Source organism: Arachis hypogaea, chromosome 18, assembly GCF_003086295.3.
Source record: "Arachis hypogaea cultivar Tifrunner chromosome 18, arahy.Tifrunner.gnm2.J5K5, whole genome shotgun sequence".
In the NCBI taxonomy this organism is placed as follows: domain Eukaryota; kingdom Viridiplantae; phylum Streptophyta; class Magnoliopsida; order Fabales; family Fabaceae; genus Arachis; species Arachis hypogaea.
In genome coordinates, this window is record NC_092053.1 from 10437908 (window position 1) to 10458142 (window position 20235).

General features: G+C 34.9%; 1 protein-coding gene across 2 annotated transcripts; it reads right to left on the reverse strand.

Moving 5' to 3' along the window:
• Positions 1–10027: 10027 nt before the first annotated feature.
• Positions 10028–12088, reverse strand: LOC114925735 (pentatricopeptide repeat-containing protein At2g20710, mitochondrial). 2 transcript variants are annotated; one of them, XM_072225660.1, is made up of 2 exons: positions 11735–12088; positions 10028–11224 (listed from the first exon to the last, which is right to left on the reverse strand). In XM_072225660.1, exon 2 carries the CDS (start codon positions 11217–11219, stop codon positions 10224–10226), a length of 996 nt encoding a protein of 331 aa, XP_072081761.1. In that variant the 5' UTR covers positions 11220–11224; positions 11735–12088; the 3' UTR covers positions 10028–10223. The 2 variants fall into 2 exon arrangements, with proteins under 2 accessions (XP_072081761.1, XP_029150577.1); XM_029294744.2 differs by having other exon boundaries at positions 10028–11231.
• Between the last annotated feature and the right edge of the window lie 8147 nt (positions 12089–20235).

Sequence of the window (20235 nt, forward strand, 5' to 3'; positions counted from 1 at the left end):
CTAATTGACATTCAAAAAAACTGATGAAAATGAGATGAGAATGGTCTTATAATTATGCTGCTTTGAGCGGATAAATCCATGGAATGTTTTCTAAACATATACGTTGTGATTGGTCGTCCAATTAATTAATGTCAGCAATTCTGGATGCTGGTGCCGACTAGCAAGGTAGCAAGATTAATTAAATGATGAATTATAATTGATTAGTAGCACTACAAATTAAAAAAGTTGATTCTCACGTGTTGTATTTATGTGAAGTTAATATTTAAAAATTGTCAGATAATTTAATAAGTTTGACTAAATTTTTGTCTAACGATTTTCAACTATTCACTTTCAACTACAAAAAAACGCGTCTATTGCCACGCTTTTAAAGCGTGGCAAAAAGCTGAAAAAAAATATGGCAATAACTTTTTGCCACGCTTTTTGAATTACTGTCATGTTTTTAAAAGGGTAACATTTAAAAGGGTGACGGTTACTCTATCGCCATATTTTTTTCAGCTTATTGCCATGCTTTTTTTTGTCACACTTTTTTACAAATTATCACTTTTAAAAGCGTGACTGTAGGTGGAAATATGGCCACGCTTTTAAAGCATGACCATAGGGTTAGATAGGCCAGGCATAAAAACAATTGCACGAAACTCTTTAAAATATTGTATGACATAAGAATATTTCCGCATTTCTCAACAAAAGCTTGAATATATAGAACCACACATGGGACAACTTGGCGGCAGGTTCACACCTTACGAATCAACAGTTTCAATGGTGGTTGTTATTTCGCTCTAACCGCTACTAATAATAATATCACTCAATACTCGTGTATTCAATATCTTCATGATAAATTAAAGTTGAATAATTGCATACTATCAATTATATTATCTAGTTTAATGTTGAATCATTTTAAATTATATCATCTCCATTTCGACATCTTCAAATAATTTTAAGTTTGAATCTAGTGAATGAAAATTAAAGGAAAAAAATTGTATTAAGGAGAAACAATTAAAGTCTTAATCAAATTCTTAATTGATAATAATCAATATGCAAATTAGTTCGGACAAGTAATTTCAACCAGTGACAGTTATATATATATATATATATATATATAGGTTCCCTTAATAATCGGAGTATGAGTATCAATTATATAATAAATGCAACGATCAACTAATCCAGTTGGTTAATTAATTTAGATAAATTGGTTGAGTAGTTATTTACTCATCTATTAAAGCAAATGTTGAGTTAGAATTCTGTCTTAAATATATATTATCATTCAATTATAAACTTTTAAATAAAACTTAAATTTACAATAAATTAATCTTTGATCTACGTACTGAATCAGGAGTTACTCTTCAAAAAAAAAAAAAAAACTAATCAATTTAGTGTCCTGAGTGGGAATTATTTTAATCTTAGAAATAAAATATCAAATCAGGGAAAGATATGGGGAAGAAAGCTTCTAGAAAAAGGATTTCATAAGAAAATAATCGGAGTAGTAGTTAAGCTTTTTTGGTTGTTTCCAAGAATAAGATGTATTTGATTTGAAGATACAAGCATTATTAATGAGCTAAATAAACACAATCACAAAATGGATTGAAAAACAATGTTTTGACAGTCTTCCTGCTTGGACAAAATCAAAGGGTTCTCACTTGTAATCTTGAAAATTGAGATTTAAATGTGGATCGATCGATGAATAAACGACAAATAATAATAAAAAAAAATAACAATAAAAAGTCATACCCATAAATCACGATGTCTCTCCAAAATACTATCCTAAATCCTAATACAACAAGATGGTTCTGGCCATGTTTAATAAAGTATACGAGTATGATTAATTGGTAGTTAAAGACTAAAAAGCACCCTTAAATTTAGGGCTTCATATGATGTATACCATTTTAGTAATACAGCAATGCACATCATCCTTTAAATTTCTGATATTAGTTATTAATATTATGCATATAATTAATGACGTCTTAAGTAACATAGAAGACTAATTGATTATTAGCTATAAGCACAATATATACAGATGACCAAGGTAACATGATTAGTTCATGAGAATTGATGAGTACTTGAACAAGTTAAGAACCATGCTTTGAGAAAAAGCAAAATCAGAAGACAAAAAAGGAAAAAGAGGTATATTTACATATGCATGGTGCAAATGAGCAAATGCTTATGACCCTTTTTTCCATGTTTCTGATCCAATAATATTTGATGGAGTACGGCATCAGAAGCTGTACCAATAGACTTTACGGGTTGTCCAAACTTCATTCCACGTGCATGGTAGGATGTATGTCACATTATCTTAGCTTCATTCTCGATCTAATAGTTGGGTACTAAAATGATTCTCTATACATTTTGTAATTAAAAATGTGAGTGTACATAAAAAATAAGATATTCTATATGCGTATATTAATGTAAATAATTTACATAATTTTTTAATTAAATAATTAATTATTAGAATAATTAAATTTAAAATAATTAAATAATTAAATCTTTTTTGTAATAATATAATAACTTGCATTTGAATATAACTTATTATAGGATAATATAATGCTACTTGCATTTCTTAAAATATAAATAGTAGCTAGATAGTCTAGTTCGTCACATATTCACATGCATGCTATAGTAGTCTATTAATCATCATCCATATTTATATATATGATATATTAATGATGATGATAACAATATTTCGAAATTTGCCAGCATAACTAAAAATATGTAATAATAGTTTCATCTCATATTCTCCATATTCATATGTAATTTTAACATGAATTTTATTATATTTTATTATTTTTAATTTTAGTATAGATTTAATTTTGTATTTTGTGTTTTATTAGTATCTTTATGAAATAATTAAATATTATGTTTGATTAAAAAAATGATCTATTACAAGTAGGGTCATGTAAGATCGAATAATGAATTTTAAGGTGCAGATAAAATTAACATTGAGAGATTTTTAACTCGAGAATAAGATAGGATTGATTTTTAGAAAAAATTTAAATTTACGAATAGGATTAACGTGGACGGTTGAAAAATTAAAGCTTCTAATAGGTATACATTGAATTAAATTATAATTAATTATCACCTTTTATATTTATTTGTTGTTATATATCTACTGTATAAATTAACATTCACGTCACACATTTTTTTTAACTCTTTTACATAATCCTATATCTCTTTTTATTTATGCGATGGAGGACAACAATGCGAGGGAGGAACGACAGAAAGGAGGACAACATCTTCGATGACGCTACATATATGAACAACACAAGCACAGATGGGAAGGGCGTGGACGCCGCTAGTTGTTCCCTCGCAGACTAGCATCGATGAAACGTCGAACTTGAGCAGCTGCAAGTGTTAGGTACCAGACAAATGACACAGTAAAATACAGAGATGAAAAATTAGAAATTTGTATAAAATATGGAAACAATTGAATAACTTTCTTTGAGAATTACAACTTCTCTCTATCACAAGGAGACTATAATAACACTCTCTCTTGACAAAAGGAGAACACACTTCTCTCTATATATATAGGAAAAAACTACTCAAAGAAATATTATGTTATTCTATCTGAATGACTTGATTGAAATGAATTAAAGAAAAACTCAATTTATAGGTGAGTCTCTTCAATATGAACCATCCGTTAATTAGAGGTATATAATTCTTCTCTTTTTCAACCATTAAAATTCTAAGGTTATAAACTAAGATTGTTTATTATCTTTCATTTTATTTAGTTATTATTTATTTATATATTTTCTAAAATTAGCTTTACTATTTTTTCACAATCTCCCACTTAAAGCTAATTTTGATAAATTTTTAAAATTCATGTTGCTCATGTATTCCATAGGCTGTATGAGGATCTACACCATTCAAACTTTTTTATGTTGATTGGTTTTGTCATGGCATCTGCTAGGTTATCTTTCGTATGAATCTTCTGCATATCAACACTTCCTTCTTCTACTACTTCCCGAATAAAGTGATATTGTACTCCAATGTGTTTTGTTCTTGAATGAAAGGCAGGATTCCTTGCAATGTGCAAGGCACTCTGACTGTCACAATACACAGAAATCTTCTGTTGTTTGTGCCCGAGTTCTTCCATCAACCTTTGGATCCAAATAGCTTCCTTGCATGCTTGTGTAGCTGCCATATATTCAGCTTCTGTAGTAGATAAAGCTACAACAGTTTGTAATTTAGATAGCCAGCTCACAGCTCCTCCTGCAAGCATGAACACATATCCTGTAGTAGATTTTCGTTTATCAAGATCACCTGCAAAATCTGAGTCGACATATCCATTGACAATGAGTTCTGATCCTCCAAAACATAATGTAATATTCGAGGTCCATTTGATGTATCTCAAGATCCTCTTAACAACATTCCAATGCTCTTTACCTGGATCTGCCATAAATCGACTTACCACCGCAACTGCTTGAGCAATATCTGGCCTTGTACAGATCATGGCATACATAAGGCTTCCCACCACTGATGCATACAGTACTCGAGACATTTCCATCCTCTCTGCTTCACTACTAGGGCACATACTTGAGGATAATTTGAAATTCATAGGAAGTGGGGTTGAAATTGGCTTACATTCTTGCATATTGAAGCGTTGCAAGATTTTCTTCAAATAATTCTTTTGCGATAGCCAAATCTTCCTATCTTTTTTGTCTCGGTGAATTTCCATCCCTAAAATCTTGTTTGCTGGTCCCAAGTCTTTCATATCAAACTCCCTAGCCAACTGTGTCTACAATTCTTGGATTTGATCTTTGTTGGGACCTACCACCAACATGTCATCCACATACAATAGCAGAATGATGAAATCATTATCACCAGACCTCTTGTAATAAGTACAATGATCTGAACTAAGTCTGTTGTATCCAAGGCTAATAATAAAAGAATCAAATCTCTTGTACCAACACCTTGGCGCCTGCTTTAGACCGTACAGAGATTTAGTTAACCTGCAAACCAAGTTTTCTTTTCCTTGTTCTTCAAAACCTTCTGGTTGGAGCATATATATATCTTCTTTAAGTTCTCCATGAAGAAAAGCAGTCTTTACATCTAATTGCTCTAGATGTAAATCAAATGCAGCACACATAGCCAAAACTACTCTAATAGTAGTTAGTCTCACCACTGGAGAAAATATTTCATTAAAGTCAACACCTTCTTTCTGAGCATATCCCTTGACAACCAATCTTGCACGATATCGTTCCACCTGATCATTACTATTTTGTTTGATCTTATAAACCCATTTGTTACCAATGGCTTTCCGACCTGTTGGAAGTTCAACAAGTTTCCAGGTATGGTTCCTATGTAATGCCTCAATTTCTTCTCGCATTGCTGTCATCCACATAAAAGCATCTGGATTGCGCATAGCCTCCATAAAAGTTGTTGGTTCTCCATCTTCTGTCAAAAGAAAATATGCATCATGGTTTGTCAAAACATAATTTGAGTGCCATGATGGTATTCTTCTTTGTCGAGTGGATCGACGAACTTCTATGTCATTGGCCTCTGCTTCTTGTTCTTCGTGCTGTGGTTCTGCTTCAGAAAGATCACCTTCTCTGCATTTTTCATCTATTTGAACAGTGGTTATCTCTTTAACAGTGCTGTCATTTTCTTGTTCCTTTTACAATTCATCTTCTGCAAATATCACATCTCTACTGACAACTACCTTGCAGGCAGTGGGATCCCACAGGCGATACCCCTTAACTCCATCAGCATAACCCAAGAATATACATTTTCTAGACTTTGGGTCTAGCTTTGTTCTTTCTTGGGAATTGTACATCACGTACATAGGACAACCAAATATATGTAAAGAAGAATAATTAAGTGGCTTACCTTGCCACATCTCCATTGGTGTCTTTAACCCAATTGCTGTTGATGGTGACCGATTTATCACATAACAGGCAGTTTTAACAGCTTCTGCCCAAAAAGACTTGGCTAAACCTGCAGTTTGTAACATAGCTCGTGCTCTTTCTAGGAGAGTCCTATTCATTCGCTCTGCTACACCATTTTGCTGAGGCGTGTATGCAACTGTGAATTACCGTTGAATACCTGCTTGCTTGCAAAATGTTAGAAAATCACCATCGACATATTCTCCTCCATTATCTGTCCTTAAACACTTGATCTTCTTTCCAGATTCAAGTTCTAACTTTGCTTTGAACTCTTTGAACATCGCAAACACGTCTGACTTCTTCTTGATCGGGTACTACCATAGCCTCCTAGAGTAATCATCAATAAATGATACAAGATATTTTGCTCCTCCTAGGGACATCTCCGGTGATTCCCACACATCAGAATGAATCAACTCCAATATGTGCTTGCTCCGAGCAGTTGATCTACCAAACGTCAATCTATGTTGTTTGCTTGTAACGCAGTGCTTACAAAACTGTAAGTTTACCGATTTGAGCCCGAGAATGAGATTACGTTCTACAAGAATCTTCAAGCCTCGTTCTGACATGTGGCCTAGTTTGCAATGCCATATCATCGTCATTTCTTCTTGGCTTGTTGAAGCAACTAATGCCTCTGCCTCTTGCAAAGTATCTTCCACAAGCATGTATAGATTTGCTGCAATCTTTTCTGCTTTTATTACCACAAGAGCTCCTTTAACAACTTTCAAAATCCCACCTTCAATATGGGTCTTGCAGCCAAGTTCATCCAATTGCCCAATCAACAACAAATTCTTCTTCAAGCCTTTCACGTGTCTTACCCCTTGAAGTGAACGAATAGAACTATCAAACATTTTTATTTTGACAGTACCCATTCCAACAATTTCTAAGGCATGATCGTTTTCCATAAACACTGATCCTTCCGAGACAGATTCATATGTACAAAACCAATCACGATGAGGAGTCATGTGCCATGTTGCTCCTGAATCAACAATCCAAACATCAGTGAGCTGTTTGCTACCTTTAGAATCAATTGTTGCTTCGCCATATAGGATTTCTCCATCATCAGAGGTGCTCACAACACATCCTTGAGAACTTGATCCTTCTGGAACCTTCTCTATACTCTTCTTATTCCAACAATCTTTCTTGAAGTGCCCTCTCTTTCCACAATTGTAGCATTTGACCTGCTTCTTACTTTGTGACTTTGGTCTACTTTGACTCCCACTGAAACCACGCTCCATTGATCTCCCTCTTGTCATCAACAAAGCCTCTGCTTGTTTTGAGCTTTCTAATCTATCTTCCTTATTCTTGCGCCTAGATTCTTCTTCAAGAACCGCAGCAGCCATGTCATTAAAAAAAAGATAATCAGTCAAAACATTATTAGTTAAGTTAATGATAAGCTGATCATATGAATTTGGTAGACTTTGAAGCAAGAGCTCTGCACGTTCATTTTCCGCTATGGTATATTCCAACGATGAGAGTTGGGAAAATAGTGTATTTAGATTGTTGATGTGATCCGTTGCCGATGTGGATTCACTCATTCGAAGAGTATAAAGTCTTCTCTTCAAGAATATCTTGTTGTGAAGTGACTTGACTTCATATAATTTGGTGAGAGCATCCCAAATTTCCTTTGCTGTCTTTTTCTCTGCTACACTTGATAAAACTGAATCAGCTAGTGCCAAGTGTAAGTTTGCAACAGCATTGTTGTCCATCTCCTTCCATTTTTCATCTGTAATTTCAGTGGGTCTACCTTCAATTGCTGTCATGCAATTGTCTTTTCTCATAATGGCTTTTATCTTCAATTTCCATATGGAAAAATTACTCCCACTGAATTTCGGAATTTCATACTTTGCTGCCATTTTTTTTAGACGGTAACTCGCAGCAAAAAAAAATATATTAATCAGCAACCTTTGGCTCTGATACCACTGTTAGGTACCAGACAAATGACACAGCAAAATATAGAGATGAAAAATTAGAAATTTGTATAAAATATGGAAACAATTGAATAACTTTCTTTGAGAATTACAACTTCTCTCTATCACAAGGAGACTATAATAACACTCTCTCTTGACAAAAGGAGAACACACTTCTCTCTATATATATAGGAAAAAACTACTCAAAGAAATATTATGTTATTCTATCTAGATGACTTGATTGAAATGAATTAAAGAAAAACTCAATTTATAGGTGAGTCTCTTCAATATGAACCATCCGTTAATTAGAGGTATATAATTCTTCTCTTTTTCAACCATTAAAATTCTAAGGTTATAAACTAAGATTGTTTATTACCTTTCATTTTATTTAGTTATTATTTATTTATATATTTTCTAAAATTAACTTTACTATTTTTTCACAGCAAGGTGGTGGTTGTCTTCTGTCGGGAGCTCTATTACAATGGATGATGATGCGGCGGCTGGGACTGACTGGTGCAAAGACAAGGCGCGCAACTACAACGGAGGACGTGCGATTGAGAGTTGGCGAGCGGGAGAGCTGACTGCACGCGAGGAAGGATGATTATTAATGGTGACCCACCTGAGATAAGATAGTGGCGCAATGTGTGGGAGGAGGAGCGTGAGAGAGTGGACAAAAAGTGCGTATACCGAGTGATTTGTAGTTTAGGATTATACGACACACATATAAAAAGGGGAAAAAACTAAATTTTTTGAAAGTAACCAACAGGAATCTAGCTAACAATGCAACAAGCCAACAAGTATTTTTGAATTTCACTTCATACTAATTAATTGTCATAAATTAGTAATTATTTAAATTTTATTTTAATTATTATTAATTCTAGATGTTTAAAGTTGGCCGAATAGAAGTTATTTACTTGTACTTCTCCTTTTCGAATTTTAAACTTAGTATTAAGATGTAATTGGCTGAGTTGGCTTATATAATAGTTAATTTTCTATACTTTTTCTTTCTATTTTTGTAATAGAAAAATTAAATCTTTTTCTTTGTAACAAAACAATCTCTATATATATAATTTTGTATCTTTGAGAGAAACTCAGTTATCTTATTCAGTGATGGATTCAAAAAATTTATGTAATAAAGACAAAAATAATACATAAAAATAATAAATTAAAAAAAATTAGCATGAAAATATGTAGATATCTATAATTCAATGTATATTAATAAAATTTGTAATAATCAAATTAATACATCAAAAGTATATTAATTTAAAAATATTTTTTCTTGTTTTAATGTTTAACAATATTGCATAATATTATATTTATTATTAATACTAGCACTTTATCAAGCACTTTGTATCATCAAATCATATTTTATCGATTTTTTTATATAATAGAAAAAAAAAATTATAGCACAACAATAAAAGAAAAAAAAGGTGAGAAAGACAAAATTTCAAATTAATCCGTTATAATTCTCTTTATATATAAATATAAATAATATTTTTTATTAAAAATTATTCAATAATTTTCTACTGTTTAATTACAAAATTGACACATTATATTATTTACTGTAACAAATTTTTATGAAAATAATAATAATTATTATTATTGTAAAATCAAAATTAAATTAAATAAAATGATAATCAAATTTTTAAAAAATTACAAAATACTAAATCTCATTTATATTCGAAAAGTTATGATTGATTTTGAATGATTATTTAATTGAATTATTATTATTTGTTTATTTTTTGTTTGAGCAGACTTTATTTATTTTTTTAATTTTAATAAATTAAAATTATATAATAAAATAACTCGTATCATTGTATTAATATATAATAAGGTAACTTTTTTATCACGTATAAATAAATTTTTTAAGAATTGAGCTAACATCTGTTCTAACAACATATGATAAGATTACTATTAATAAAATATTTTAAATATTTTTATTTAATAAATAAAAAATAAATATATTAAAAAATTAAATTTTTTGTATTTTTAAAAAAAATTTAATTGATTATCTTTACACATGCTCTTAGAACACAAGTTAGATAATTTTTTTTTTTAAATATGAGAGCAATGTATTATTATAATAGGAGCATTATATTCAGACATATATAATTATCTTTTCCAAAATCCAATGGGCCACATGGCCCAACAACACCTTACTAACCAGGAGCGTACCTGGTGGTATCAACTGTTATGCATCAAAGATCAAACCATCAATGCCAGTATATCACCAATGGGATAGCCACATCAGAAAGAATTTCTTCTTAATTGCATTTAAAGAGTGATATAGTAATCCATTTAGTTTAAAAGCAATTACTCTAATGAAGATGTCAAAAATATCTTCTTCTGATAATTTTAGTTTAAAAAATGTGACTATTATTGGTTTTGCCATCACTATAGAACTTGAGAATCTGAAGCACTGATTCCAAATCTCCTTTTTCCTTCAGGTACTCCAAAGATTCAGCCAAAATCCAAAAACAAAGGGTTTATTGGTCCAACTAGTTCTTTCTGCAGAGGGCACAGTGTTGATTGCTTGAACTGCTTTCTCCATATTATTATCCGCGCAGTCGTGTTCTGCCGCATGCAATTGCTTGCCGCTATCCAAAACGCTCTTCATATAAGCCTCAGCCTTATCCAACATACCCAATTTACAATAAATATGGATCATAGGATGTGAAATTCTGGTGTCGAAAACTTTGTAATTGGACTCCCATTCTTCCATGATCTTCTCAGCTCCAACAATGTCACCTAGCTTCACCAAAGACCTTAACATTAAGAAGTGACCTTGGTTGTAAAATCGCTTACTGAGTTTGCACTTCCCCCAAATTCGATAAACCTCATCCTTATTACCAATACCAGCATATATAGTTAGAATAGATAAATAGGCAACAGGGTTGCCTAAAGCTAGCTGCTCTGATTTCTTCAATGCTGACAAGGCCTTCTCGACATTGCCACCTTTCAGATAACCATTTGCTGCGATAGCATAAGTATGCCAACGAACAGTTGCAATAGGATCAACTTCCATCCTGATTAGTAACTTGTCTATCCCTTGTATGTCTGCAGCAACAACATATGCATTCAAGAGAATAGTATATGTACCAGGGTCGCGTATGTCCTTCTCCATCATTTCTTGCATTAGGCTATCCAATTTCTCATATTTGCCTAACTGCGTATAGAGTTTCAACATCTTATTGTAACGCATGGGGGAGGTCATCGGATAAATCTTCCTGATTTTCTTCATCAGAGCCTCCGCTTTCTCCAAAGATTTATGCTCTGCATAGCATTCCGCGAGCGCAACATTTATCTTGAATTTCATTCGGGAATTAGGAATGTCTTCGTAGAAGTTCTCAGTTTGTTCAAGGCCACGAACTATCGATAGCAATTTGAGATGTTCAGCAATGTCTCCTGTGGTCAAGTCATATTTTTCTGACTCACGCATCCATTCTGATAGCTAACAAAAGCAATGTTCCATCAACTCTCCATATTAGGAGTCATTAGTCAAGCACAGCAATACTATAAGCATCGTTTAAAAAATTGAACTAACTAGTGAAACCTTGCTATCAATTATCATGATTCAATTGACTTACCCGATTGAAATTATAATCGAATCAATGGTTAGGCAATACAAAAATATCAAAACACAACTATAAGTAAACCTTATCCTTATCCCGTTAGATGTGAATAGACTAATAAAACAAACACCACCATAATATCTTGTCGTATACCATAAACTAACTAAACAAACTAACATAGAACAGAACATCATTTTCAACTTGCACTAACTTTGCCTAAATAAATGAAACAAAACAATGATCCGATTATAACTTATATTGTCAGTCACTAAAAGACGAACATGAATCCCAATCAGAAACCAGCTGCATTCAGTGTTTTAGAAGAAACTATGAAAGGGTACCATTGAATAAGCTTCACTATATCGTAAAAGAGAAATAAAACCTCAAGGGCGTGCGTATAGCAACGTCTCCGACAGAGGCATGCGATGAGATATCGGATTTTTTCGTGAGTGATGGATCCGCCATCTTGAACCCATTGGTTGAGAATGGGGGTTACGGGGGTTGTGGGGTCCCGATTATCCTGGACTATTTTAGCTTCGAGTTCATCGAAAGAATAAAAAGAAGAAATCAGTGATTTTGATGAGTATAATTGATAGGCAGAAAGACGGGAGGTATTGAAAAGTTTGCAAATTGATCGAAACAACATCGTCACTTCCACTCTCAACTCTCGACTCTGCGTTTCTCTCCTTCCTCAGAAGAAGGGCACGGATTCCATGTGCATAGTGTGTTTGGCGTTTCGGTGTGGATAGTACTTAATTTTGGTATACCGATGCGCCAAAGGACGAGAGTCGTTGGATCTTTTTTATTTTTTTATTCGAGGGTGTAGATTATTTGTTATTTCTCTCTTTTGATTGGCTACTAACTGCTTTTGTATTAGAGGAGTTGTTTTTCAAAATTTAATTTTTTGTTGGTTTTTTTGTTAGATCCAAAAACTAATGGGGTTATGTAGAAAAAATTTATGAATTCTTAAGTTGAAATTGATTACGGTTAATGATTGTGTATTTCGTTAACTAAGACTCTTTCTTTTTAATTACCAAATTGGAACAAAAATGCATACTTTTTCACCGCCGTATTTCAGCGCACTCAGCTACCTCCACCGGGGGAGTGAGCCCACATTTCGGGTCGTTCCAACCCGAATAACGGTTAAATGCGGTTACAAGTTCAAATCATCAAGCTTCTCGTAGGGAGTCGGGTCGACCCGAACGAACTGAGCGCATGCGCCATCCTATCCAGCAAGGTCGACTCTCAGAACGAGGACTCACCGACAAGGTCGAGCCACCGTGAACGGCCACAAATCCGCCGTAACAGACCTTAACTTAGTCCACGTCAGCGGCGAAAAAACGCTTCCTCCAAAGCCGCTCACGATCTCCGACCTATCGCTAGCACCGATGCACGGCTCGCAGCTGCGCCGCATACCAGGAGAAGTTCTGGACCCACAATAACCTTGTAGCAAAGAGAGCAAATTTTACAATAAGATCCTCTTTTAGTCTTTTTAATTCATTTGCAAAAATAAAATTAATTAATCCTTTAGAATTTTAATGAATAGTTGTATTCGATTTGTTGGATAATTATCATTTTGAATTTTTTGTTAAACAAAAAGTCAAGAGTAAGGTTGGTCAGATTCTGGTCATTAATTTTTGAAGTTTTGACAAGAATGAAACACTTTATGGAAAAAAAAATCATAAATGAATTTTACATTCTAAATTAATCTTATATTCTAAACTAATTATTATAAGCTAAGTGTGTGTTTGGATTAAAGTTTGCAAACGAGATTTTATATAAAATTAATTTTATAAACTTGATTTTGATAAAAAATAAGTTGATGTTAACATGATTTATGTTTGGTAATTTTGTATCAAAATGGCTTATAATAAAATGAATGTTGTTTGGATTACATTATTTAAAATTACGTTTAGACAAAAATTACTAAAAAGGACATGAATTTATATCATTCAAATTTATATTATTTTAACGCTTTTTTACTATAATTACTTTTAAAAAGAATTTAAATTTATGTATTAAAAATTAGTACCCTTTTGTTATAATTTATTAGGACTCTTTTTTAGTACTCTTTTTGTATTTAATTATATCTTCTTAATAAAATTTATATTATAAAAATTAATAATAATAAATAAAACATATACTAATTTAAAAATACATAATAAAAAATACACAAAGTCAAATAAAAAAATAAAGTTCTATAATAAAAATATGTATTAATAAAAATAATTAAAAAAATATATCAATAATAAATACTAAAAATTCTATTAAAAAAATACAATGATATGCATAAGTGAACATTAAAAAAATTATAAACAAAAATATCCATACTATTAATAAAAAAATAAATAAATAATTGATAAAAATTAAAACTTAACAAAGAGTACTAATAATAATATTAAAAAAATATTTGTTTGTAAAGTATAGCTATGAAAAAAAATTTAAGAACTCTATGATTGTTTTTGGTATTTCTTATTGTAGATGAGATTGAATGGCAAAATTGGTAGAATGTCAATTAATTTTTTAATTTATGAAGTGAATGCAGAAACTAAACGCAAAAGCTACAATTTATTGCTTCTGGTAAATGGGAGTTCAAACCCAAAATCTGGTTCGGGTGTTCAGAAGAAAAAAATTAGCCAAAAAAAATTACAGCGTTAAAAAAGATTGAACGCACTTCTTATGCTTCCAACGTATTTACCAAACACATCCTAAGTAATTCGGTTCAATTAATTTTATTAATTATAGTTATATGATATTGAAAATAATTTTATTAGCTATCGTAAGATATCATATAAAATTGGGCAAAACACCCTAATAAGCCAAGGCAAGATTCAAGTTACGTAAATAAGCCAAAGTCAAAATCGTTTCAGCAATGAGCCAAACACTATCTTTATGTAATTCGAACCAGTGTGGTTCGAACTACAATCGTTAATAATTCGAACCAGGGTGGTTCGAATTAGGCTGAAAAAAGTTTGCATGTAATTCGAACAGGGCTAGTTCGAATTACACACTCGAAAGCAACCCATGTAATTCGAACCAACCTGATTCGAATTACCCTTGAAGTGGCTCCTTAGTAATTCGAACCGACCTGGTTCGAATTACTCGTGATTCGGCTATATAAGGAGTTCGAATCAGCCTCATTCGAACCATTATTCATTTTCCCTGCCCCACCAAATCCCAGAGAAAACGACCCAGATTCTCTCCGACGAAGACCTGAACGGAATACTCTGCTGATGGGGGACGATCCGGCAAGGTTATATCGCTTGGACGGAGTTGCTCATATAGCTGGGGACATCAACGACGAGGTTAGTACAGAAATAAGTTCGTGCTAGCGGTTTATGTGACTAAGTGGTTTTGCATTTGGTTTTAGTGGTTTATGTTGGTTTTTTTATGTTGGCGGTTTATGTTAGTTGTTTTATGTTGGCGGTTTATGTTAGTTATTTTATGTGAGTGGTTTGTGTTAGTTGTTTTATTTTAGTGGTTTGTGTTAGTTGTTTTATGTTAGTGGTTTGTGTTAGTGGTTTAATGTTAGCTGTTTTCTTGTTAATGGTTTTAGTGAAGCTGTTTTACGTTAGTGGTTATAGTTAAGCTGTTTTATGTTAGTGGTTTAGGGGGGTGGTATATGGTAGTTGCTTTGCATGTGGTTGTCATTCATGGATATTTATGTGGATTGATTTAGTATGATGTTTTGTTGATGATTTATCGTGTTGGTTATGTTTGTCATTGGTTACGAAGCTGGTTCTAACAAAGCGGTGCTTGTGATGCGCAGCCTCAGCGATGCATCAGGAGCATGCGGCGGCAGCAGGGTATGCGACTGGATGACAGATACGTTCCGTACTTGCAGATGGCCGGACTATACCATCTTGCAAGGATGAACGACAGATGGTTCCGGTTAGACGAGGCCCTAGTCAGTGCATTCGTGGAGCGCTGGCGTCCAGAGACGCACACGTTTCATATGCCGTTCGGAGAGTGCACGATCACACTTCAGGACATTGCATACCAGTTGGGTTTGCCGGTGGACAGGCGTTACGTGAGTGGTTACCTATCAGAGTTCCAGATATACATCCAGGGTGGCCATCCAGCCTGGGTGTAGTTTCAGGAGTTGCTTGGAGTGACTCCTCCTCCCAGTCAGGTTCAGAAGTACGCAGTGAACTGTACCTAGTTCTAGGAGACCTTTGGTGAGTGCCCCGAGGGAGCCGATGACGAGATTGTGCGGAGATATGCCCATGCGTACATCATGATGTTGTTGGGTACGCAACTGTTTGCGGATCTCGGACGACCCTCTCTCGCACGCCTTTTGTCAGGGTCCGGAATCACCGTTGGCCCGTCGTAAGGTGGCCAGAAGCCCTCCGGGATCGGAGGTGTGAATCCCATCCGATACACACTGAATACCGAACTAATCTGATACACGCTGTGAACATAAGAGGTCCAGGTAACCCGTGAGTAGGCACAGCATGCAAGTGCGTGCTGGCACGGGAAATGAAGTGCCTGGAAGTACCCGCAGTCACATGTCCGAGAGGCAAGCGATACTCTGTAGCTACCCAACGAGAAAGAACCAGTCGGAGTGGTCTCTGCTACGGTGAACTCAGAGTTATCCTGGTCATACAAAGTCACCGTGAAGCACCTGGCCGTCTTCAAGTTGGCCTCAATACACTTCACCAAGTGCTGACTGTATTGTTGTCCGGTTCCCATCTGGGCCTCAGCCTCTCTCCCCTTGCAAACAAAGAGTTCCGCAAGCCTTCCATACGTTGCCTTCACCAGGGAGGATACAGGGAGATTTCTGACACCCTTGAGGATTGAGTTCACACACTCGGAGATATTCGTCATCATGTGACCGAATCTCTGCCCCTCATCACGATGCTGAGTCCACAAGGAATAATCAATCCGGTTCGCCCACTCACACATCGCTGGGTCCTCAGACCGCAGAATATCAAACCAGTAATCAAACTCAACCTCGGTCTTTGCATACGCCGCATTCACTAGAAGCCTCCGTGCGTCCTTGCCCTTGAAGGTAAGGGCAAAATTAGCCGCTACGTGTCGAATGCAGAATGCACGGTAGGCAGATGGAGGTAACCAACCTCCGTCAGGAGCCTCAAGGGCAGCCTTGATGCCGTTATGCCTGTCCGATATAACCAGCAGACCCAGCTGTGGTGTCACGTGCTGTCGAAGGTGGGAGAGAAAGAATGTCCAGGACTCCGCATTCTCACCCTCTACTAGTGCGAATGCAACAGGTAGAATGTTGGAGTTCCCGTCCTGTGCAATCGCGATGAGCAAAGTTCCCCCGTACTTGCCATACAGATGTGTGCCGTCAATGCTGACTAGGGGCTTGCAATGACGAAATGCCTCGATGCACGGTGGAAAAGTCCAGAAAAGTCTGTGAAAATATGCTTGAGACTCGTCTACCTGTCCTCCAACTCGAACGGGGCTCGTCCTTAGGACTGCAACAGTACCAGGCATCGTCAGCTGGACTCCCAACACCCACCTAGGCAGCTCGTTGTATGACTCATCCCAGTCATCGTAGATAAGGACAATAGCCTTCTGCTTCGCCATCCAGACCCTCCTGTAAGTCGGCCTAAACCCAAAGTGTGCTGTCGTGGCATTCAGGAGCACCTTGATGCTGACGGATGCATCAGCCCTAACCATTGGCATAATAAACGCTGAAATCACATGATAATCCAAACTCCTGTGGTCACTCGAGATGGATGTGGCCAGACAAGTGTGAGGTCCATTGTACCGTTTGACCTTCTAAATGCCCTTGCGCTGCCGGAGACTCAGTCGAATCAACCATGTGCACCCATTCCCAAACTCAGAACACTTGCCCACATACCGGTGATAATCAGACTCCACTACCTTGTACTGTACCCCTCACCTTCGGAAACTGCCTCCGACAAAGAAACATGACTTGCAGGTCCTCATCACTACCAATGGTGAAACAATCATACTTTACGGTATCCTGCAGGACCGTGATTGGAATGTGGTAGAAAAACTTCTTAACCCGCTTCGCACCTTCCAGACCAAGTTTCATTAGCACAGATCTAACAAGGTCATCATAGCTCATCGTTGGACTCACGACAATACAGAGAGGATCCTTATCTGTGAACTTCACACCCGAACGAGTTTTCCTCTTAATGGATCCTCTGTGGTGAACCAAAACAACAAAACTCTCCTCACTAGCCATCTTAAACCCTCTAATGAGAGCAACTCACGTTTACAACCATATATATACTGCTCTGTCTACCACTAAATCGAACCAGCCTGGTTCGAATTAGGGATTGTGTAATTCGAACCAGGTTGGTTCGAATTACTTGATGCAGCTTCTCTCTCTATAATTCGAACCAGCTTGGTTCGAATTACTAACAATCCTAATTTGAACCATCCTGGTTCGATTTACCTGAACCATTTTCTCTCTCTGTAATTCGAACCACCATGGTTCGATTTACTTGAACCATTTTCTCTCTCTGTAATTCGAACTGCCTTGGTTCGAATTATTTATGAATGCAGTTCGAACCAACATGGTTCGAATTATATTAATATATGGTTTGGCTCATTACTGAAACGATTTTGGTTTTGGCTTATTTACGTAATTTCGGCCTGGCATTGGCTTATTATGGTTTTTTGCCCTATAAAATTAGTAATTTTTTAGAATAATTGTATAAATTATAATAATATAATTTAAAAAATTAGTTAATTTTTTAGTAATTTTATAAATTATAGAAATGTGATATGAGAAATTAGTAAATTTTTAAAGTAATTTTATTAATTATATTAATATGATATGAAAAATTAATAATTATGTTAAATTAATTTTATTAACTATAGTAATATGTCATGAAAAATTATTAATTATTAGTGTATATTTTCGTACACTGTACTGGATAATTAATAGAAATATATAAATTTTTTTTATTAAAAGAGAATAAACAAAAAATATATATAATAATTATTATTATAAATATTTTATAAAATTATAATTAAAGTCAAAGTTTAATTTTTAAAAAGATACGTTTTAATTTTTTGTTAAAGTAAAATAAAATATATAAATTGAATAGATATAAATCTAAAAATTATAAAACTTTATTAACAATTCAAATAAATTAGTACCATAAAACTAAATTCAATGTTTATTTAAAATAATTACTGATCTTCTATTTTTTTAATTATTAATAATTTAAATAAAATAATACCCTATAACTTATTTTTTTTATTTATTTTTAGTAATTACTAAAATTTTATTTTTTAATTATTTTCTTATCTTATTTATCATTCATGCTTTCGATTATGAATTACAAGAGGCTGCTGCGGTGTTTTGAGCTGATGTCGGGTTTGAGTATCAATTTTGATAAGTCGAGTCTGATCTCGATCAATTGTGAGCAAGAGTGGGTGGAGCAGGGGTGTCGCCTTCTGGGGTGCAAGCAAGCTGTCTTACCTGTTAGGTATCTTGGGATCTCTTTAGGGCCCAACCCGCTATTGGTGAAGACGTGAAAATCTATCATTGATAAAGTGGAAGAGAAGCTCAGCTTATGGAAAGCGAAGATTCTAAACAAAGCTGGAAAGTTAGTTCTCATCAAATCGGTGTTGAACAGCTTACCAATCTATTACCTTAGCCTATACAAGATGCCAAAGGCGGTCGCTAACAAGTTGATTTCATTACAGAGGAGGTTCATGTGGGGCAAGGAGGATGGAAACTTTGGTATACCTCTGGTGAAGTGGGAAGTGGTTCAGGCACCAAAAAAGGCGGGGGATTTAGGGGTTGGGGATGCAATGCTTAGGAACACAGCGCTCTTGTTTAAGTGGTGGTGACGATTTTCAAAAGAGGAATGTCCATTGTGGAAGAAGATTGTTTATTCTTGTAATAATTTGAATCCTAATGTACGACTATCAGATCAGCCTGTACCAGCAAAAGGTGGCCCGTGGAAAGACATCTGTCAGTTGAATATAAAAGAACAACAGGTGAAAGATAAAATTATTAGTGGGATGGAGATGGAAGTAGGGGATGGTAGGAAAACTATGTTTTGGGAAGACAATTGGGTTCAAGGTGGTCCTTTGAAAGCGAGTTTTCCAAGGCTTTTCTCTGTTTCAAACTAACAAGGATCTGTGATAGGAGATTGTGGGTTTTGGGATGGGTTAGAGTGGATTTGGAATTTTCAGTGGCGGAGAGAGTTATTTCAATGGGAGTTGGAACTTTTTCATCAACTTCATGAGAGGTTAAGGCCAGTGAAGCTATCAACTGGTAGACAGGATAATCTTGTGTGGAAATTTGATAATAAAGGTATTTTTTCTACTAACTCTTTGATGCAGGTGCTGCAATCGGAGACTCTTTTACAAGAGATTACGAGCTATAACTTCACAAGTGTTATTTGGAAAGGGTTGGTACCGCCAAGAATAGAGCTTTTTGGATGGTTTGTTCTAGTTGGTCGGGTAAATACTAAAGAGAGATTGAGTAGATTGGGCGTCATCCAGCAGAGTGACAATATTTGTGTCCTGTGTAAAAAAGAGATGGAGTCTGTTCATCATCTTTTTCTGTTTTGTGAATTTACTTGGCAGGTGTGGTGCGCGTGGTTGAGGGACTTTCGTAGAGATTGGGCAGTCCCAGGAACCATTAAAGGTCTATTTGAGAGTTGGACTAACATGCTTAATAGAAAAGAGGAGAAGAAGAGGTGGCTGATTGGTTTCTTTGCAGTGATTTGGAACATCTGGTTGGAACGCAATGACAGAATCTTCAATAATAGAGAAGCAGGTGTTGAGGTCATTCAAAGTAGAATGTTTTTGAGCTACAAGGAGTGGGCTGGTATTGATCCTTTTGGTTGTTGATGGCTATGCCGGAGATGACAGGGGATTGATCACCTTCGTGTTTGGTTTCTTTTTCTAGTTGCTTAATTTGAC

Bases quoted from the DNA above. Each gene is read 5' to 3' on its own strand.
- LOC114925735 (XM_029294744.2), bottom strand. From the start codon at position 11,998: ATGTTGTTTCGATCAATTTGCAAACTTTTCAATACCTCCCGTCTTTCT. The intron at 11,232-11,734 runs GTTTTATTTCTC...TGCTTTTGTTAG, and splicing joins GCTATACGCACGCCCTTGAG to CTATCAGAATGGATGCGTGA.